The sequence below is a fragment of the Vipera ursinii genome (genome assembly GCF_947247035.1).
Source record: "Vipera ursinii genome assembly, chromosome: 1".
NCBI lineage: Eukaryota > Metazoa > Chordata > Lepidosauria > Squamata > Viperidae > Vipera > Vipera ursinii.
The window spans coordinates 227413658-227437370 of record NC_139512.1 but is presented as its reverse complement, the minus strand read 5'-3'; the positions used below and the strand labels follow the sequence as shown (position 1 = coordinate 227437370).

General features: G+C 36.4%; 2 protein-coding genes across 4 annotated transcripts in view; one reads left to right on the top strand and one right to left on the bottom strand.

The window, feature by feature from the left end:
- The window catches only part of ANGPT2 (angiopoietin 2), a 47858-nt gene extending 39462 nt beyond the window's left edge, over nt 1-8396 (top strand). Inside the window, exons 7-9 of the mRNA XM_083348238.1 lie at nt 1048-1214; nt 2531-2661; nt 8110-8396. Of these exons, the coding sequence (XP_083204364.1) occupies nt 1048-1214; nt 2531-2661; nt 8110-8270 (459 nt within the window). The 3' untranslated portion in view covers nt 8271-8396. The remainder of the gene's footprint in view (nt 1-1047; nt 1215-2530; nt 2662-8109) is intronic.
- Nucleotides 1-15859, bottom strand: part of LOC310631636 (microcephalin-like) — a 32364-nt gene extending 16505 nt beyond the window's left edge. For 2 of the 3 annotated variants that reach the window (XM_083348242.1, XM_083348241.1), the window contains exons 1-4: nt 15701-15859; nt 14588-14625; nt 12650-12812; nt 9249-9326 (exon numbers count right to left, since the gene is read on the bottom strand). In XM_083348242.1, the coding sequence (XP_083204368.1) occupies nt 9249-9326; nt 12650-12812; nt 14588-14607 (261 nt within the window). In that variant the 5' untranslated portion in view covers nt 14608-14625; nt 15701-15859. Of the gene's footprint in view, nt 1-9244; nt 9327-12649; nt 12813-14587; nt 14626-15700 lie in introns of all 3 variants that reach the window. The other variant, XM_083348240.1, reaches the window with a different exon arrangement.
- Between the last annotated feature and the right edge of the window lie 7854 nt (nt 15860-23713).

Sequence of the window (23713 nt, the reverse complement as noted above, 5' to 3'; positions counted from 1 at the left end):
AACATCCAATAACTTTTTTTACTGAAGAAGCCAGAAAATTAAACCTATAGTCTTTTGCTTCTTAGGCCATGGACTGTACTGTTGAGGTAGAATATAAAAGATAAACAGCATTTCATGCAGATAAATACTGTATTCAAATATTCTGTGCTGGGCATCTCAAAATTTTAGCATTTACCCTGGAACGGGTTTTCTTGAATGCAGTCACAGGAAATCTAACAGTACCGGTGTTTATTTACAAATATGTGTATATGTTTTAGAAATATGTAAATAAAGGACTACAGTACCAATACACAACAGATATTACTCTCCTTTCAGATTTGTAGAGGATTCATCCATGCTAAAAGATTCATACACTGATATTTTTGGCAGTTTCTCTTTTCCACTGCTATCTCTATTGAATTGCTTTTATTAAAAACAAACTTGAATAAAGGCCTAATCCCTCCCCCCCTTTTGCCTACTTAGATAAACATGGCTGAATTGTATCTACCCATGCCCTGGGTTTTCTTTGTTACTGGTCATCCCTTGAGTACTATCACCTAATTGTTACCAGCTACTAATAATCTTTTCAAGAGGTATTATCTCAAAGAATGTATTCTGATGACATAGTTTAAAACTTTGCTGTAACAAAATCGGAAGAAGCCCAAGAATCATTGCAACCATCTCCTTCCTACTTACTACTTTATTTCACTAAAACCTGAATACTATTTCCTGTCAATGGAGAAAAATACATAAGGCAATTCTGCTGTAAAATGAAATATAGATTTCATTTGTTGTACATGGTCTATCAACACAGTAATATTTAATTTACAATTATATTTTTAAAAATATGTATGATCTTTTTTATGCAATTTTCTCGAGAGCTAACAAATAAATGGCTCCACTTGGTTTTCCCATTTCTAAATCCGTGTTTAAACAAGTTCACTTTCCAAAATGGAGAAATTCAGAGTGTTTGACATAATTCAGACGACATTACTTTTTTAAAGATGTGAAGTGCTGACCTCAAAATGAAACAAAACAATACATTTAAATATTTAATTTGGATTACAGGGATTTGGAAACCCTTCTGGAGAATACTGGCTAGGAAATGAATTGGTTTATCACCTAACCAACCAGAAGCAATATGTTCTGAGAATACAGTTGAAAGACTGGGAAGGAAATGAGGCATATTCTTTATATGAGCATTTTTCCTTAGCAGATGAAGAATTAAAATACAGGTAAGTCAACAGAGAAGAGTGCACAGTTGTTCTTCTATGACATTACCTAGTAATTGCATTAATGCCATTTGCATGCTATTCTTGTGTTACGTAGAAGTGGGACTGAGGGTGATCTGTTTTGCGGAAAATGCGTAAACATACCTATCTCATATGCCAGTCCTCTACTCAGAGCTTGGAATGATTATTTGTTTTAAGAAGACTTGAAGGGGACAATTTTCATTTTACTTGTCCTTGATCACTGGTGCATAATTTTCCAAACAATACCAACCAGCAATCAGTATTTTGAAAAGTATTTTAAGAAACTTACTTTGGCATTTGTATCAATAAGGGATTTAGAATATTATGCTAATGTGTGCTACAAATCTCACTTATCACAAAATAATTATACCCACAATTCTTGTATATTTTCATATTAAATTAACATACTCTCAGGAAGAGATGAATGAAAACAGGAATATAGCTACCAGATATCACTAGATGAGTTTTATGACTAAGAAACAAAATTAAAAAACATTTTTACTGCAATCTAACTACCTCTTCCTCTGGAAATAGCTGTTGTATAACAGAGCTTACGTTCACGAAAACAAAAGCACTTATTACCCCAATTCTTTACAATATTAATAATTTCTACATATGCAGGTGCAAATATACTTCCTTCTGAAACGTAAATGTAAATCTCCCTACTCCTTATCCACCACCTTAACTTCTTTACTCCACTTGTGTTCATATGTACAACCCTCCCCTTTTCCCCATATATAGTGAACCTTAGCAGTCCTAGCTGGAAGTAGCCTTGTGGCAAGATGGACAGCAAATAAACGTAATAAAAACAATCAAAGAAATAAAATAACCAAAGAAATATAGGTCACTGATTCAACTAACTCTTCTCTCCTCTCACTTCTGTATGAATTCCAAAATGATGAAGGATTGATACAATATGTATTAAAAAGGAACAAAGTAGAATCGAAGTCTTTATCAGAAATTTCTTACATACAGATTTCAAAGTATTTTCCTGTACAGTACATGCCACTTCTTAGATACAACCATAAACAACTGATTAAGATTTACTACTTCTAGTTATTATTGTTGCTATTTTAAAGCTAGTTCAACAATTCAGGAGAAAATATATTAATCTTTTTTTTCACAACAACATATGCTGTTGACAAAAAGTCCCTGGCATACTCTCCAAAAGGCAAATCGTAGATTGTTAACCAGAGAAGGGAACAGGATACTTCTTGGAAAATATTTCCTCTCGACAGAAAAGCCAGTGCAACCACTTTAGCCTGCAATAATTTGTTTCCCATTTTGCTTGTCTACAGAATCAACCTTAAAGGGCTCACGGGTACAGCCGGCAAAATAAGCAGCATCAGTCAACCAGGAAATGGGTTTAGCACAAAGGATGTCGACAACGACAAATGCATCTGCAAATGTTCACAAATGTTAACAGGAGGTAAGAGCGGCATTTTCTCTTCTCTTCCTATTCTCACACTTTTCTATTTCTGTTGGCACTTTGTCTAACCATAAAGTAAAAAGAAGATACATTTGGTTGTGCCAGCTGTTATAATAAAAGTGGAAAGATCAGAATGACTTGTGTAAGAAAACTAAGGCAAATCTACCAGTATACTATACTAGCAAGTTGCAGGATCAAGCCTAGTTAGTACATGGATGGAAGATTACCAGCACTTTAGGCTAGATTGGGAAGCTGAAACTCTTTCCAGAAGTGCCAAAAACTTTCTGTACAGGTAGTCCTTGACTAACGACCACAGTTGAGCCCAGAATTTAGGTTGCTAAGTGAGAAATTTGTTAAGCAAATTTTTCCCCTTTTTACGACTTTCCATGCCACATTTGTTAAGGGAATCACTCCAATTGTTAAATTAGTAACATGGTTGTGAAGTGAATCTGGCTTCCCCATTGACTTTGCTTGTCAGAAGGTCGCAAAAGCTGATCACATGACCATGGGACTCTCCAACTGTCATAAATATGAAACAACTGCCAAGTGTCTTAATTTTGATCGTGTGAATGTGGGGATGCTGGAATGGTCACAAGTGTGAAAAATGGTCAAGCCACTTTTTCCAGCGATGTTGTAACTTTGAATGGTCACTAAACAAACTGATGTAAGTTGAGGACTTCCTGTACTATGCAAAGTAAACGACAGACATATATGTGAAGTTACCAGGAATTGAGCTCCACCAGAAGGAGACTGTTTAAACCAGGGGTAGGCAACCTTGGGTCTTTTATAACTCGTGGACTTCAACTCCCAGAATTCCTGCTGGCTGAGGAATTCTGAGAGTTGAAGTCCACGAGTCATAAAAGAGCCAAGGTTGCCTACCCCTGGTTTAAACCAACTCAAAATATTATAACTGTAAAAGTCACTTTTCAATAGTTATTCTGGAACAGCAGAGAGAATCTGAAAGAATAGAGGAGGCAAGCATACCGTATTTTCCGGCGTATAAGATGACTTTTGAACCCCTGAAAATCTTCTCAAAAGTTGGGGGGTCGCCTTATACGCCGGAAAAAAAAACACAAATCAGTCGAGCGTACTTTCCTGCAAAGCCGGGCCGCCCCGTGCAACCGAGCTATCTCCGGGACACGGCTGGGCGGGAGCATCGGGCGGCTCTCCCCACGCGAAGCTTTGCAGGTAACTCGCGGGCTAGGGAGCGGCGCCCTCTGCACGCCCGCGGACCCGGAGCCGCGGCGGAGAGGCGCTTTTTCCCTTTCCCTTCATGGGGTGGTGGTGGTGGTGTGCGCCTCTCCAGGGACTGCTGGGTGGGCCGCGTGAAGCCGAGCGGCGATTCCCGCGCGAGTGGCTCGGCAGAGGCGCTGGGAGAGGCCGGGGAGCGAGGCGGGCTGGCGGACAAAGGCGAGAGGGGCGTGCCTGTGCTGAAGGTTCTCCCGGAGCCTGGCCTGGGGCTAGGGAGCGGCGCCCTCTGCACGCCCGCGGACCCGGAGCCGCGGCGGAAAGGCGCTTTTTCCATTTCCCTTCATGGGGGGTGGTGGTGTGCGCCTCTCCAGGGACTGCTGGGTGGGCCGCGTGAAGCCGAGCGGCGCTTCCCACGCGAGTGGCTCGGCAGAGGCGCTGGGAGAGGCCAGGGAGCGAGGCGGGCTGGCGGACAAAGGCGAGAGGGGCGTGCCTGTGCTGAAGGTTCTCCCGGAGCCTGGCCTGGGGCGGGGGCCCCTGGGCCTGCTTTCCCCCTCTGGCCCCGCTCCTCCCCCGTGCCTGCCGCTCTTCTCGGCCTGGCTTGGGGCTGCCGCTGCCGGCCCCTTGTTCCGGGAAGCCCCGCGAGGAACCATGTGGCTTTTTGCAGTTCTGAAGGTATAGGCTTAGCTTCCTGTTTGGCGGGGCCTTCCAGCAGCTGCAACATTCGAGCAAACTCGCATGGGGCAAAGAGGGAAGGAAGGAGACTTGGGGAGCCTAACTTTTGGGGACCAGCAACTTGGGAAAGCTGTAGCCTCAGGCTTCCTTCCGGACTCACCTGTCACCAGCACCGCTCTTCCCCACGCGGCGATGCGCTTCCGCCGGGCGGTGCTGGCCGAGACGAGCCAGCCGCCGTGAGCGCGGTGCTGAGGGGCAGCGGCAGGACGGCCTGGCCCAGTGCCTGCAGGACGGCCAGCAGCCCCACGCGCAGCAGCAGCCGCCGGCTCAGCAACAGGTCGGAGCGCAGGAGCCGCACCGCCAGGCTGCCCAGGAAAAGCAGCCACACCGAGAGGCTGCACGCCCAGGCCAGCTCCATGAGGGGCAGGGCGGGAAGCCGGCCGGGAAGAGGGACTGGGAGCCTGGGCCGAGCGTGCCTCGGCCGACAGTGAGAGGGAAGCGGCACGTGAGTTCTAAAAAAGAGGCTGCAGGCGGAGCTGCCCCGCCCTGTGCCGAATGGGAGAAGTTCAAGGACTGGGGGGGAAGCAGGAGGGGCGCCGGCCGTGGCGGGGTGGTGGCTGCCCTCCGGCGCTGCCTGCCACCCGGGAAACGCTGCGCCTCAGGGGCCGGCAGAAGCGTGGGAGCAGCGGGAGGGCAGCGGGTAAGTATTTTCCGGCGTATAAGACAAAACCTTCAAAATCTTCTTAAAAGTAGGGGGTCGTCTTATATGCCGGGTCGTCTTATACGCCGGAAAATACGGTAGTCCAATCAATGCTGTTTTCACTCTTTCGCACCAGTGCACGGCTATAATCACAGCACAGATACAGAGAAATAGATCAGGAAATTGGTGAGAATTTAACAAGATCTGGAAAAATCTCAAAATTAGCACACTTGGCCCTGGGTCCCTGAGTTAACCTCCACATGATTGTCTTTAATGAGATCCATGAAACCCCATATTGTTACATTAGCATTAACATCAACATCAGCTACTGAATGAAATGCAATAAAAAATTAAACCGATTTGCTTGGAAAAAAGAAAACATTGTAATCTGGGAAAAGTCTAGAAGTTGTATAGTGCCCTCTACCCCTATTTACTCCATAGTATTTCTATTAAAAAGAGTTGGAGCCAAATGTATCTAATACTTTTCAGATTAGTACCAGCGTATCTGTGAATAATTGTTGAGAAATACAGTTAATTCATTTTGGAACAGGTTCTGCTGAATTGAAAGAAGCCGTCTTATTATCAGTTTGCAAATTATACTGAAGTTTTTAGTTTGGGTGTTTTGTTTTTTTCTTTAAAAAAAGTTACACACATGGTTTATTTAATGTTTATACAGTCATGCTGTGAAACCTTAGAGAATAATTTGGGAGTAGCACATAACTTGGTCAAAACTAAAACTAAAGAAAGAATACGGCAGCTGTGTTTTCCATAGAAGTCTGGATGATTGCAATGGGAAACGGATGCTAGGCTAAACAAGCATTTGATCTAATCAAGAAAGCTGCATTTTATATTCTTTACAAGGATCTAACGCAAGGGTTCTCAATCTTGGCAACTTTAAGATGCATGGACTTCAACTCCTAGAATTCTTGGAGTTGAAGTCCACATGTCTTAAAGTTGCCAGGATTGGGAATCCTTGAACTAAGCTATATTTATAAAACTGGAGACGGTGCTATTATGGATACAAATAATAAAGAGACTGTAATTCTAATATGACAGAGCATTTTTTTTCTTTTGATACTTTTTAATGCAGATTTTTTTTATCATCCTCTCTGATAATTCCACAAAAGATCATTTTCCCATATCTCATCTCTTATCTATAAACAAATGATAAAGCTTTGTTATTCAGTCCAAATCAGCAAATGTCCATTAAGAGTTACCAGGAAATATAACATACATTTAATCTTAAGCAAATAAACTAGTTTTATGTTTATTTTATTTGTAATATGGTAACTTATCAATACAGCAAAAGATCTCCTTTCCATATCTTACCTCTTACATATAAAGAAATCTTTAAAGTCTCATCATTCAGTCATAATCAAGAAAATCCATTAACAACTATCAGAAACAACATACAGATGTTTAACCTGATCAAATAAAATAATTCTGTATTCATTCCATCTTCTTTTAAGAATCTTAATCTCTCTAGTGTCCCAAAAGTTGATTTTGTAACTCATAAGAAGTTTCTAACAAATCTCTTTTGTAAAACCAAGACAAGAAAGTTATCCAAGCCATTCTGATTTATTATTTGTCTGCCCCTTTAATTATTAAGATACAAGCCTGACATTTTAAAATCCACTTTCAGAACTACATCTGAGTTAGCCCTAGTTTGTTTTATCCAGTAAAATCTGTTCCTCTTCTATATTATTTCTGAATATATTTTTATAATAGCAGACAATTTAAAGAGTAATTTATGAGTGCATAGTTCCCAAATATCCTTGAAGTCTTCCAAGTTCATATATTTTGTTCCATTCTATATTAATTAGTCATTTATAATTTCAGTTCTTTCTGGCTCCCTCTAGTGTCCAACTATCAAAGTCCCTCTTGTCATTTTTCCTATTTGTTTGTTTGTTTATTTATTATTTCTTTATTATTTTATTTTTATCTTATCTATTACTTTATAAGTAACTCAAGGCAGTGAATATACAGTACATAATACTCCTTCCTTCTTTCCTCATAACAACAACCCCATGAAGTAAGCTAGGCTGAGAGAGAGTGACTGACCCAAAGCTCCCCAGCTGATTTTCAAAATTAAGGTGGGACAAGAACTCCTGGTTTCTAGCCTGGTCCTTAACCAGTAGACCAATCTGGCTGTAAACACCAATTTTCCATGGGAGCATTTCTTAAAAATTAGTTTCAAAATCTTTACATACACACACATACAAAGCGAGAAAGAGCTTGGGTAGAAATGACATTTCTTCAGCTCCCAAAACTTTAAATCTCACCAGAGACTGTTGTCTTACAGTTTCCTTGTGAAGAGCCACTGTATGGAATGCATGTAGGCAATCCTGGTCCTCTCCTTGCTCAGGAGAGAAATTTCAAGGACGATCCATTCACTGGGGTTCTTCATTCTACTGCAGCTGTTGACTTTACTTTTGCTGAGAGTTTTTAGTCTGCCACTGCTTCCCTGGAAGTCCCCAGGGAATATTATAGACACATTATGTTTTAAAGAATGTTCAGTTTTGGGGGCCTGTAAACATCCTCTTTGCCTAATCGGCTCAGTGCTTATAATCAATCACCATGCAATGTAGCTCATTTGAGGTGTAAGTGATAAACAAGGATCAAGATGGTTTCCATAATACCAAATATTGGCTTTAAGAGTTGTCTCTTTTGTGAGGCTTTTTTCATGTTTAGCCCATTAAAGCAGCTTTTGTCAGAAGGGTGCTCTGAATTAGCACTTGGAATTTGAACCCTAGGTTGAGGCTTGAGGTAGAAATATGGAAAATACGTCAACTATACGTGAATATTCTAATTAATGGTACATCCAGTTTACGAAATATAAATAGAGTGAATCTGTTCGTTTCCTGTTTCCTTTTATTTTTATACAGGATGGTGGTTTGATGCATGTGGGCCTTCCAATCTAAATGGTCTATACTATCCATTGCGACAGAACACAAACAAATTTAAAGGCATTAAATGGTACTACTGGAAAGGAGCAGGCTATTCTCTAAAGGCCACAACTATGATGATCCGCCCAACAGATTTCTAAAAAAAAATCTACACTTTTTGGAATATTATGATGACATAATTGTAATATACTTTGACAATATGGATACACTATGACCAATTTTTCTGCCTGAACAACATGCATATGCATCCTATAGGAACCAATATTTCTAGTCCTGATTTCAGCATTGCTGAATTTCAACACAGTTCAGTCATGCAAGAAGAAGTAACTAATGCAATAATGATTTTAAAAGGAAAATGTTAGAAGGATTCTGCAGAACCTTAAGAACTTTGTTTTCATGAACATTCATGAAGTTTATGCATAACTGGAACTGTGAAATATATCTAGATTATCTAAAATTTCCTCAGTCTTAAACATTACTTTATATCTTACAATTGAACTCTTGTTATTTTAAAAAGAGCACTGCTTTGTAAACTATATTGTATCTTATAATTCATGCTGTTCCTTGTAAGTATGTAAATATTTTGTAATTAATGCCTAGATACAGATTATTGCTTTTAGTAGTCACATATTCAAGGATATTTGGTAGCACATAGTATATTTAATGACTGTATAAAATATCTCTATATTTTACATGTCTTTTCTTTAAAATCCAATACTGAGTATATAACAGACCACTATTTTTATACCTTGCATATCAGATATTTGTATCGGTATTCTAAAGCTCAAAATACCCTTTCAATTTATAGAACTCTACATGTGAACTCAGTATAATGTATAAGATTATTGGACTGTTGTTCTTTCTTGTTCTTCTCTGTTAAAATAATACCTATTAATGATAATTTATCAGTATTTTGGACAGATTAAAAGATCTGCTTCTATTTACTTTAGCTTAAAGGGAAACTGCTAATTAAAAGTTTGAACATCTCTTGAGGAACATTGATTTGGGATTAATTGATATACAGTTCCCTGTCAACATTTTCCATTGCTTATACTTTGATATATGACAATCACATCATTATCATATTCTGATAAATTAAAAAGCAAAATATTACTTACAGGAGCTGCAGGGAAATCCACTGACAGTTCAAATGGCTCTTCAGAAATCCAATAGCCATGTTCCAGAGACCACAAAACCTACACAGTGAACCACTGAGAATTAATAGATCTGTTTGAAATGTGTAAAGTATCCAGTAGTAAGTAGATAATTAACAACGAAATAGTTAGCATATTCAAGTTTTGCTTCATAGATCCCAGATAACTATGCTTTAGCTATACATTGTGTACAGCATTTTTTTTACTTTATTGAAATCTCATCAAAAGTTTACCCCACAATAGAAACAGGCTTCTAAATTTGTGGACTATACACAGTCTTAAAATAGATGTTTAAGGACATAATCAATAGTGCATGGAATTTGAATATATTTGTATGCTTGGTTCAATCAACAGCCCTTAATCACAAAGCTTTTTGGAATATATATATATATATATATATGATCAGATCATGAACTTGGCCCCAGGGGCTGTGCAACACAAAGCCAAGCTTATTTGAAACTTTGACTTAGATCAAACATGTCAAACTTGCGACGTCATGTGATGTTGCGAGATGTATCAGGACTATTTTGCCATTGCCGGCAATGGGGTGGGATAGGCCTCTGGATAACACATCCGGCTCGTGGGCTGGTAGTTTGACACCCCTGACTGAGATGAACTGAAAATAGTTGAGGAAAGTGAAAATCTTAACTTACTGGTTGATAAATCAACATGCAATGAACCACTATTCCTGTGCCATCAGACAAATTGATTAAAACCGGGATCATGTATTCAGCAGCAAGATTGTGAATACAAATGTTTTCCTTATATAGCCCAAAAGTATTCCTTATGAGGACTTTTAAGTCTTTAATCATAATGGATACATCTAGGGAGGAGATGTGATGGAAACCAGAAAATTCTCAGTGCATAGGTTGAAGTGCCGCCCACTTTTCTCACAATTTCTTTAGACAGTTGCCAACATTTATAACTGCTTGGCCTAAGATTAATTAGTCCTGGAAATTGCTAATTTGCTACAAAACAGTTCCTTCACAAAGCACAGCTGAAACAAACGATGTATGTCTCAAGAACAGTATTTCTTGTCTGAATCTGTTAATAAGTTCCAGATTCTCCACTCCCAAATCCATTCCTCAGTTGTTAGCGTATATATGCAAAATAAGAAAAACTCCAACAATTAATACTGTTCATCATTTGATCAGTGGTCAACAGGTGGTATGTTCAAAACAGTGATTTAACGTGCCAGTCCCAGAAGGAACATTACAAAGACTCTATAATAAAAGATCAAAACAAATGCAGTTTAAAACGAGTCAATGACTTTTTCCACAGGAACAAAATGACATCCTCTGTGGTTATCTACTTAAATGTGCCATTTCCCGTACTAGCCCCTCTGTAAAAAATATAGTTGAGTGTCCTCTTTCATACTTTTCACCTGTAAAAATATTTAATATTCTTATTATCTGAAGCAAAACATTGTCAAATACTTGCTGAATCTCCCTATATTTCCCATAAAATCATACTAGAATGAATGGCCCAGAAGCATTAAATATTGGATAAGAAACTGAAATATTCTGCATGGTGAACTGTTTATTTAGAGATATACACATATTCCTTAATTGCAGGACATCAGATGAAAAAGTATTTATAATATCTTTATAGGATTCTAAGAGATAATTTTTTTTAAAAAAAACCCCAGTCTTCAAATTCTTTCCTCCATCATATTTTGGGGCCAGCTGCCAGGAAAAAATGCAATTTTCCTCTCATCTTGGCTCTAATAGAAAATATATCACATTGGAATAGGTAATTTTATTCCTGGGCTTCATCACAAAATCTCTGGGATGTCTTTCCATTCCACCTGAAATTAAGGTTCACCCTTACATCACTAATATCTTGTAGCATGACCTCTCCACATTTTTATTTCAAAAGTTATCAGCTCTACATCTTGACATGGATCATGTGCCTCTAGGCCAGGGGGAGTCAAACTCACAACATCACGTGACGTGCCATGACGTATGTGACTTTTTTTCCATTGCTGGCAATGGGGTGGGTGGGGTTTCAGCATGACGAATACAGCCCATGGGCCGGCAGTTTGACACCCCTGCTCTAGGCATTCACATCAGAATGTATATTAGTAATAAGAAACCAGTTAGTGAGAAAAATACTCAATTTACAGGTATTACAAATCAAACAGGCAAGGAAGCGTTGAATAGGTTAAACACCATACTATAAAAAGAAAAGAAAAAATCAGCTACAGAAAGTTGCAATTTAAAAATTATGTAACATACAATAATGGGGAGTGTAATCAGTTGTATTTACAATCCTGGTTCAGAAGCATCTGAATCAAGATAATTTCTTTGAATATGATTACAGAAAATACAATCCATCTGTGACATCAATCCCTTGACATTAAAGGCTTTCCTGTTTCTGCAGCTGCACTTGATTCCTCTCCAGTCTGGGAAAGTGGGATATTACTGACTTCTGCTTCTATTACTTTGAAAATCAATATGTCTACTTTGAATACAAGGTTATCATTCGAGTGCCTAGGTTACTGTCTTATTTCAGTAGATATTTTATAACAATAGCAGGAAGGCTAAATCTCATAAATACATTTCTTAAGTTAGAAGAGGGATTTTCAATGATCATACACCAAGTTGAAAATATAAACAAAAAAGGCACCCAGTTGAACATTTCAATAGCCAGTTTTGGAGCCTCCAATTTATCTGTACATTACTAATCCAAGAAACAGGTAAGGTCCAGGAAAACGTAAGCGAGCCTTTATTTTTGTTGAGAGGTTTTCTTATTTTCTCATATTTCTGGTACCTCCAGCATACTTTGGTCTGAGAGGGGGAGAACAGAAGAGCTTGAAGGATCTGTTTAGAAAATCTTTTGGATTTTAGCATTTTAACTGCAAAATTATTCTAATGTAGAGTTCTCTCTAACTTTGTTTAGACTCTATGAGTCTCAGGTTTAGAGCTGGCACCAGGAACTTTTTCGATATTTGGGGCCTGTTCTCTCCATGACTGATGACAATTATAGCATAGTTTTCCACTCTTGTGAGTCAAGAATGTGAATTTGATGAATTTGGTCCCACCTACAAGTATTCATGTGGCCAAATTCACTTTGCAAGTCTCTACCATCCACATAATGTGAAATGTGACCAAAACATTTCACACTCCTGATTTATAGGAAATATTCATCTTCAGTTTTTTAAAAAGGTGGTAATAATGTTGTGCATTTATATGCTTATTTTGCTGTAAAATTAATACTTAATAAACTTAAGCGACATTGATTAACAGCAACACTTTAATATTTCACACTGTATCTACATATATTCATTTGCCATTAATGTCACCAGATAATGAACCTATTTTTAATGAAAAAGAAAGTCTATTGACAGTCATTGTATTACTTACCCAATCATAAGAGACAATCCAGCAGCCTTGAGCAATTCCCATAAGTATATTTAAAGTCCGGCGGGGGTTCCCTGCAATTACATGACTTGTACTTTTGCATACTTCATCAGAAGTCAGAAAACCACCCAGCTTCTTCAGCACCTGCAGAGTTACTTTCTGCATTCTTTAAGAAGAAACAGAGAGTAGAATAGATAACTTAATAACTTACTACATTTCTACAGAAATGATTAATTTATAGTTACAATATAAGCATTATAAGAGGTTTGTACAAAACATTAAAATGGCCAAAAGGTATGCTGACTTTGAGCCCACTTCATTGAAAGTAGTCTGATCTCAGCAATGAGCTATTTTCTAGCTGTGGAATGGAGTTTGGGACAGCCCTATTTGACGCTGAGATATTTCCAATGAGGTCTGAACAGATGTTTCAGGGGTCAGAATGTTCCTAGCATTGAATGTCTTGCACATCTTTACTTAAGTAAGGGTACAATAACACAGCATGGTAATTCATTGCCTCCAAGCTGAACTTATATACTTTTGAAAATGAATCAAATTTGAAATTGGTGCAGAATGTAGAAGCCCACCTATTATCAAAGCCTTGGTGGAGCAGTGGGCTAATGCCTCCTTAAGTAACACCAGCTGCCTGCAATTAGTGCAGGTTCGCATCCCACCAGGCTCAAGGTTGACTCAGCCTTCCATCCTTCCGAGGTAGGTAAAATGAGGACCCAGACTGTTGGGGGCAATAAGCTGACTTTGTAATAATGCCGCTTGGGGGGGGGGGAAAAGCCCTAATAAGCAGGCATATACATAGAATGAAGGCTATTGCTAAGTACACTGGTTTGTGCTTAAATTGTAAGCCGCCCTGAGTCTTCGGAGAAGGGCGGGATATAAATGGGATTAAAATAAAATAAATAAATAAATAAATATGAATTAGATCACACCAATCTTCTGAGTGCTATACTGTTTTCCAATAACATTCCGGATCAAATTCAAAGTCCTGGTTTTAAACCATGTGGCTTGGCTCCCATGTATCTCCAAGCAGAAGCATCCTATCCATTATAACAATGGTAGGCAACCTCGGCTCTTTTATGACTCGTGGACTTCAACTCCCAAAATTCCTGAGTCAGCAGCTCTTATCTATCCATCCCAGAAAAGAATGTTTAAGGCGCCCATTTTCATGAAGTATATTGAGGGTGGTGGTGGTCTCTGTGATAAATGTCTCTCTGGAGGGAATAGCAACCTCCAGTGGTTCAGTTGGCCTCCATTTTGCTCCCATGGGAAAGCCATAACAAGTGTTGAGAGAACATGTGGGATCTGATGGTGACTACTGGAACAGGACAGCAGGATGGTAGGTGCTGTTATTAATTTGATATTTGAATTGTGTTTTTTTTAAATCTCTGAAATTGGTCTTATTCCATACTGCAATTTGAAGCACAGTTAATAGGGAACAGCACATAGTGAATGCAGTTCTGACTAAGCATGCATTCTTTCATCATACAGCAAACAGATTGTAACAAAATTGTTGTTTCCTAACTCTGTGCTAACAGAATCCATATTTAAAAGTACCATACTTTTGCTACAGTCCAATCTAATTTACTCATTCCTCTTACATAAAAATGATTTAAGTAATTAAAATTATTATGATGTGTTTTAAGACATTTAGAAAATTTATATTATATATCCAAAGCTAATTTGAATCCTAGGGATTGAAGTCTATATATGTCTACATTTTTTCTGATTGTAGCATACAAATATAAACTATTAATGGAAGTGTTGTTTCCCAAATGTTACCATAGGCCTGCATTAGAAGCCACATTGGCTCAGATTTTAGGAAACTGAAATCCAAACATTGAAGGATACTAGACAAAGAAGGCAGTTGTATGAACTAGAGATATGAAAATATGTGTAGATAGAAACATAATCACAATACCTGGTACTTACTCAGGGGACATGCTTGTCATGACTAATGTTCTCAAAGGCTAAAGATTTAAAGAAAGAAGGAAAAATAAATCAACATGTTTGTTTGCCCTTAACAATGTCCAATTCTGATGAATATCTAAATCATACAAAGATTAAAGCTTTTTCATACATCAGTATTGTATTTTAACTGCAAATATTTGTCTCCATAATTTACAGAAAAGATTCACCCATTCTAAGTGAATATTCTAAATGGATCAAATAGAATCGGCTTTCTGAAATTTGTAAAGCTCTTTCCCCATATATGAAGCACATTTATTTCATTATTATAAAATGTTGGGCTGTATTTTCAGTATCTAGACTGCTGTAAAGCTGTACAGAACAATTCAGCACAAACAAACTATAGACATCTCTTCAATAACAGCAATTATTCCAACTACTAATAAACAAATACAATGTTCTACCTAAACACATTGCTTAGATTTTGACCATGTGGAAAGGTCTGTATAGTAAATAAACAGACCGATTGATAGACATTGAGAAGAATAAATCCAGGTACTAGGTGAAATGTCTTGTGACAGACGCTTCTTAAAAACTTGTTGCTGCTCATCAGTTTAATGAATTTTTGCTTCCATGAATTAGAAAGGGGAGTGTGTGGATGGGTAAAAAGGCAATCTTAAGTTTAGCTGCAAATCCTCCTGCTATTAAATCAGGTGGCTGATAATGGCTCTGAATGCTCCAATACTTGAATTAAAGAAAAATAAAATGATTATAAAGTATAGGAACCATTTCATGGTTGTAGCATGGCACACTGTGTTCTGCCAAATCAAATGTTGATTTTACCAAATCCAGAAAACTTCAATTTTAAGAATATGTAATAAAATGCTGCAGAGTTCAGTGTAGCTTGTCCAGTCGATCATATTTTCCCTCTGGATAGATTAGCTATTCAGTGGTTTGCTATGATTCTGTGTCCACTAAACATTACATTTTCTGGTCTCCCCTTAGGATTCTCACCTAGTTCTGCAGACTATAGAGTTCCCCAGACCTGACACAAAAAGACATCACTAAACCTGGGAAAAGGAAGAAATGAAAGGCACTTCTTTCTACTGGTCTTATAGCCATGATATACCAACTCACCTTTTTAATTCTCCTAGTAATCTTTAATTTCCTATCAGGTTCATTCACATGGTTCCCCAAAAGTTCACAAGCAGCATTTTTGGCATCACTCGTTGAAAATTTGGCATTATCTAAAAACCAGATCCATTCAGAGTTAATTCTAACCTATACTATGAAAAATGTAAATGCTGTTAATGTATTAGCACAATCGTAGTTCTGCATTTTTCCTGTATATTTTTCATAATGATCCTTGGTTTTTGTGTTTTCTCTACATTTTATGGCTTCTATAAAAAGGACTAATTGCAGTTCTAAGTAAACATTTTAAAAATCATTTTAGTCTTTCAAAAACTCACCTTTCATATTGATTTTTCGCAATTCCTAATTTGAATTAAAAAATTGAACGCAGTACAGTATTTGCTTTTATTTATCTTTATGGCAGGCAAACCAGCCGAGTTTCCCACAGCTTGCACCAAGGTTAGTCTTGCAGCCCATTACCTCTTCACAACTTTTCATGGCAGAACTTTGTTAGATTTTCATTCTGCAACTTTATATTACTAGAAGCAAACAGCAGTGGTGGACAAAATATTTTAAAGTTGAAATGTTTACAGTTCAAAACAACTATTTAGATCTATCTAGAAATGTTTTTGTTCAGTTCAAACCAAATCTAATTCATAGTAAGCTCTTATACTTCAGAACATTTCCAGAATTGTTGGAAGACTGAAACTGCTACACACCTCCATAAAAACACTCCAATTTCATATACTTCACATGTGTTATTTGAATTCTAAAATATAAATTCAGCCTTAGTAACAGATGCATTCATACTTGGTTGCTCTGTATCTTCAGGCCACATTCAATCTTATTTCCACCTACTAACGATAAAACATAATTATTACAACATGTAACATGACAGTAGCCTGAGCTTTATGGAATATATATTGAAGTCTTTGGCTGAATGGGAAAAACTGTGAACATCAAATTTCCTGATATAAGATCTCTTGGCACACAAAAAAGAGGTGTGTGCCCTAATATACCATGAAGTAAGAAAATTCACTCTATTCTAGCTATACTGTATACAGCTATACTATATACAATACTGTAGTATTGTAAATATACTATTGATACCTATGAATACCATTCTCTGAACAAATTTTCTACTCAAAATATATTAAGCATTTCTATAATTACCCTTTTAGGTTTGTAAGGAAATGGGAGAGAAAAAAAATTCAGGGGAAAAAAAGCTTACATTGTACATGATATTCTAAGATTATGATCGTATAAATGAAGGTATCACGGCTAGTGAAAACAGTATCAGTAGTATGGCATTTTCTAGACATGATTTGGCCACATTAACTTTTATTTTAGAATTGCTTTCCCAAACTCCAAGTGCATGTTGACTTTTATTAAAAATATAAACAAGCTTCAAACACTAAGTATACTTCACTTCTACAAGAAATCTCTTGTACAGTATAAAGAGGTCATATAAAAACATAGCTGTTCATAAAGTGCTAAGTTGCATCTGGGAACTGGGGTTCTTCAAATTCTAGCCAGTATTTGACATATAACACTGTGCCAAAAAGGAAATGCATTATTAATTCTTCTATAGGACTTGGGCATTTGTAATATGAAAATACATGGAAAAACACGTCTCCAATGCTGATCACTGTAAAATTTGCCAGGTAAGTCTCTTACAATCAACCCTGTTAACGAGAATATTTAATTCTCACATAATCTGGTGAACTGATACCAGTGCAATGATGAGAAATAAATTAAGTGATTTAGAGTCTTACTACTGCCATTCAAAAAGACGATTAGATTAGTAATGAAAAACTTAAGATTTGTGAGCAGGCTCACAAATCATGTACAGATGTACATATTCATTCTAGTTTACTGAATTTGATCTTACATAGACTAAAAAGTACATGTTCAGCAAATAATACTACATGTGGAGTAATTAAATGGCGTATCATAAAAACAGCAGTACTTCTCACCCAATGTATGATGCATTTTTTAAAATATTGAGAGCTGTCAAGGAAAACAAATCTATAACATAATTGGAACTAAAATTTTAGCCCTGGATTTGCTGGTAAAAAAGACAGCATGTACATACTCTATAGCAGGGGTCCCCAACCCCTGGTCCATGAACCAATACTGGTCCGTGGCATGCCATCAACCAGTTCGCACAAACAAGCAAAGCCCCATCCATGGGATACAGGCAGCACACAAAACCACACACTCTCCGGTCTGCAGAAAAACCTTTCTCCATGGAACCGGTCCCTGGTGGCCTAAAGGTTAGGAATCTCTGCTCTATAGTACAATAATGCCTGTTCAGATAAACAAATTTCCCAACTATACTTTTATTAATTCAAACTATTTAGGTAGCATCACACCTAAATTATATTTTATATCCAAATAAATATTTACAAAATATTGGTAAGAAATTTATACAAGTTAAAATATTGGTGCTCCTGGTAAGGAAAGAATCTGTATTTTGGGTAAGGCTGAATATTAAACACATGTACTAACCATTATGCAAAAAATAATTCAGAAGAATTGCTTTACAATTTGCACAAGACAGCACCTCTCTGTTACTTATTACAGAGCTACAGTATGTCTCCCCTCCCACCCCAAGGTTTCTATATAGCCTAAAAGAAAGATATGGCGGCTTTAACAACTGGATATAGATACTATGCTTGTGAGACGTCTGAACTTCCTAATTTTGTTTGAAATATGAGCATAAGTAATTTATCTTACATATGAGATTCAATACAGTCATGTGTATATTGGATCAAATATTAAATATACAGAATGGAGCTCCTCTGCCACTCCTGGTTCTGTGTATACAGTTCAACGTAAAAAGTTGGGTGTCCACAATTTCTCTAGAATGATATGTGAGGAGAACCCGAGGCCAATGTTTATTACATTAAACTAAGAAATTTCATTTAAAACAAATACTATAATCCTGAAGGATTATTAATTCCTGTACTGACCAGAATCAATGTATTATTTTCATAACTGAAGGTTTCAGTCAATGTACCTTATAGATTTCCATTAACAGATGAACTAACCAAGTTGTAATTTCCAGATGTAAATCATATTTGAATTCAGACTAACCCTTGATTTTAGATATAATAGACCTAGCTAACTGAAGACTCATATAATCCAATCGGTACTTATTAACTGATCTGTGTCAAGATCCTGAGTTTAATTTAGTTTGAATAAACATGCACAGAATTAGACTATAACATTACAAATTGCTGTAGTCCTTGGCTTAGTTAGGTGGAAACATTACAGTACACTAAATTTTACAGTCCGTGGAATGCTAAGCAATCAAGTACATAAGCATAGTGAAGAGCTTTCTTTTTTTTAAAGGAATATCACCAAGTAGATATATATGAAAGCAATTTCAGCAGAATTTTTACCAGACTCCAAGAATCTTCCTGAAAGATGACATCACAAATCAATTAAGTTTCTTATCTCTTACTTAGACAAAGGTTCTATATGAAATGAATTCTCAAAAAGCAGAGAATGCTACAGAATAAAGCTATCATTTTATAACAGCGAACCTACTTTACTAGTTAATTCCTGCAGAGAATCATGAACATTCAATATGTAATTATATTTTTAAACTGAATTAAAAGAATACAGTAATTCTTTTCAGTAGAGCCTTCATATATTTTTATTGAAAACTATTTAAAATGTAGTTATTTCACTTTCTGAAGATCAAATAAGTTTCTTATCTCTTACTTAGACAAAGGTTCTATATGAAATGAATTCTCAAAAAGCAGAGAATGCTACAGAATAAAGCTATCATTTTATAACAGCAAACCTACTTTACTAGTTAATTCCTGCAGAGAATCATGAACATTCAATATGTAATTATATTTTTAAACTGAATTAAAAGAATACAGTAATTCTTTTCAGTAGAGCCTTCATATATTTTATTGAAAACTATTTAAAATGTAGTTATTTCACTTTCTGAAGATCAAATAAGACTTCTCCATGGTTAGTGCTTTATACATCTGTACACAGACATGTTTCTTGAAATTAAGGCACTGTATTCACCTTACAAAATACAGATGCATCAGCAAAAGAACATTGTTATACTTAGGAAGCCAAACATGTTATTCTCATAATTCATTTAACATCTGTTAAAAATACTCAGACATTAAACCTGTAATTCTTGTACATAATAACCTATTTCTAGCACTTTGTAGATTTTATAGAATGAATCTTTTTAATATGTATTTTAAGATACAGAAATAATATATGCTTTCTAGACAGCAGCATTACTATTGTACAAAATCACATCAGGTATGTTTTCCAGTAATAAAAACCTCATTGAGTCTATAGACATATTAAATCTATATTGCCTGTTTCAGTGGTTTTCAGGAATAAAATAACAATATTCACAAATTTCCAATGTTATCATTTTTGAGATTCTTAGACAGGATTTTAAGAATTTAAAACGAGAATTTCTAAGTTTCATTCGTTCAGCAAAATGTTCACAAAACTCAAATATAGTCTTCTTTATATGAATTGTCCTTCCTTTAGAGCTGTAAATTTTCAAACTATAATTTTTGGGAATTTCCAGTTATCTTCCTGGTTGCAGTAAAACAATTTTGTTATACTGCATTTTAAACAGGTACTTCAAAATTCTTATTAACACTGCTAAAAACTGACTACACAGGGAACCAACCTGAAATTATATGGATGGAAGGAACACTAAGTATTCAATAATATTTTGTCATCAGATATATATAACAACTTTTCACGACTTTGTCCTTCTGTATATTTAAACTATATTTAACATAGAATATTTCTTTACATATTTTTATGCATAGAAAATTTCCTCTTTTTAAATGAGATTCTAAAAATACCTCTGTGCTCAATTACATTTTAGAGTGAAGGTTTTCAAACATTTAAAATAATTCTGGGTGTTATTTTGCTGGACGATTATCTTTCAATAACAACTTACCAGCTGCAGAACTGATTGTGATCTGTCCCCGAATGTTGGAATTTAAAAAACAGTCTGACGTTTCTACTATGTTTTCATTTTCACCATTTGATGTACAATTTACACCTGTTTTTCTCCTTTGAAGAGGGGTAGATGGGCTGGCCTCACTAACTGCATCCTCAGTACTATCAGTCATTCTTTTCCTCTTTCTGTTGTAACTTGCACTTATTGGACTAGAATGTTGCAACATACCTTCTAATTTGCTTCTGGGAGAATTATGCATAATTTCCTTATCATTTTGTAACTTTTGCTGACATGGAAGAAGGCTGGCTCTTATTTTATTTTTAGTAAAATTAGAAGATGAAAAACAATCTTCAAAAGAAGAATCTTGATCTTTAGCAGACTTAATCGGAGTAAGCAATGTAAGCAAGAAATCATTCTGAGGTTCTTTATCCTGTGATATAGAAGCCTTCAGTTTAAGGCTTGATTTCCTTCTATATTGTCGTTGTTTGCGAAGAGAAGAATTTTTAGTCATTACTGGAGTATCAATTAGATTAATTAAAGAAAAGTCATTCTCAGAACTATTGCTGCTGGTATTTTCAGTAAGTTCACAATGGACCAGATTTTCGGCAGAAACTGTATGGTCTACATTTTTCACCTGAGGAAGGGGATTATCAGCAATAGCTAAAAACCAGTCAATACCATCTTTGCATTCTGGGGTTGAAGGCATATCCATTATTGACTTTTTGAAAGGGAAATCACATCCTTTGTCATTAAGTAGGATTGAATTTTTATGGAAACCTTTACCACTCAATTGCTTTAAGCATGTATGTTGAGAGTCTCTTGGGGAATCAGAAGAGGTATATAATTCAGCTCTGGAAACATCCATCACATTTTCAGTATTAGCTAAACAGTTGCCTGATTTTTTCCCAAGGGTCTCGGTTTCAGGACATCCAACCAAATTGGCAAAACTTGAATTTGAAAGGTGATTACTCTCAAGTTCTGTAATCAGAAACAGTTCATTATTGAAAAGTACACATTTTTTTAAAATGAATATGAATAAAAAAAACTAGAGTAAGATGAAACATTGAAATGGACTAACAGCAAAAAGAAAGGAAATGGCTATGCGTACATATACAGGTAACTGGGAACAGAACATCCCCCGAAATAGTTCTACAAGCTTCCAAAGACACAATTGCTTCACTGATTTGAAGAGGGGTTATTCAAACACTCCAGCATTCTTTGTGAAATGCCCTTTGCAAATATTTTGTTCAGTCAGTAAAAACAAGATTGTCACATTTGATGCTACTTGTCCAAAGACCAAATCTGCTCTTCTCTAATACTTTGGCTATTCTCAAGTAGAACTTAAGGGACCCATAGTTAACGTCCACCACTTCTGTGGAGCATTAGTGGATGAATTCATTATTGTACATTCATTGTTTTTTCTACAAAAAATAAAATATTTCTATGTACCAGTGTATCTTTGTTTGAAATAAGCCTAATTAGGCCTGACTTAGTTTTGTTTGAATATCAAATATATATAGTTACATTTAATTAAAGACAAGGGATAATGACAATGGATGATACCAAGGAGTTCAGGCATAATGAATTGAATCATTTATGTAATTGTTTTTTAAAAATGGGATAGCTGGGACTCTTCCCCAAGATGGCTGCTAAATGGTAGGAACTTTTCTTTTTCCTTCCAATGATCTGTTGATTTTGCTATCAAAGTTGGTTCTTTGGCAGTGTTGCTCCCTGGATTCAAATGGGAGTCCTTAGGAATGCTTCAAGATTGCTTTTGGATGGCCATGGAGCCACCTGGGAAGGGGAGTCTTGAAGATTCCAGTTCCCTTGGGGGCGGTTGGAAGGTCACCGATTATTCATCTTCCTCTTGGCAGTTCTGTGTTTTAAAAACATGCTTGGGTTTTAACTTAACTTTATGAAGCTTTTGTTTAAACTTGCTTTCTGTTTTTTAAAACTTGACCAGCAGGTTGAATGCCGAATTATTTTAATTCCCTGCTGGACTTTATTTGTTCTTTTTTTTCCCTTTTCCCTTTGATTTATGTTACATAACTTTTGCTTTTCTGTAAGGAAAACATGGCGTGTTCCTGAGCAGTGAAAGTACTTTCATTTGATTTACATCTACATTAGATTCTCACTACAGTTTTTGCATTTTACCAATTTGTAAAATGTTTGGAGGTTATTTTTTTAAATTTTTCTTTTAATTTTGGATTGAAATATCCAGAAAACATCTTGCTTCTTTTTCTATTTCTTCATTTTGAACAAATATTACTTCAATGCCTACGTTCTCTTATCTATGGTTGCTAAGTTACACAGAGCAAAAATGTATCAGATTATAAACAAATGGGGGTGACATCTGAAAAAAGATCATTTGGTAACATGCAATCCCTAATTGAATTTTTTTTTAAAAAAGTTTGATGAAATGATAAAGGCTGTAGAAAATACTCAGATGGATGTAGCTCTAGATATATTAGACTCACAAAAGGAATGTGATCTGAAAGCAGCAGATTTGGTGGAAAGAAATATGGATTTTACAGACTGAGAGCTAGCTGAGTTGATTGCACATGCCTCCCTGAAGTTCAAGCCTCTATTCTTTTACAACAGCAGAAACTTGACTGACTGGAGAAGTGATAAATTGGTTTTCCCTAAGGAGATTGGGGACACATTTCACTGGGAAAAAAAATTCATCTGGACGTTTTTGGGAAGATCGACTGATTTTGGAGATTGGATTTGTTATATTTAACCTAACAACAATTGATAGGAGACAGTATTAAGAACAAACATGGATATTTGATCCAGGACAAATCACTGTTAACTCTTCAGATAATTTGGATAGATAAGAAGCCATGGTAAATTTTCTACAAGTTGATTACAATAAGTTTGTCAACAGAAGGTTTTGAACCATTAATCTTGCCTTTTTCTATTATTATTGTTCTTGTTAACTATTTTTTTTTAATCTCATTTTATATCCCGCCCTTCTCCGAAGACTCAGGGCGGCTTACAATTTAAAGCACAAATCAATGTGCTTAGCAATAGCCTTCATTCTATGTATATGC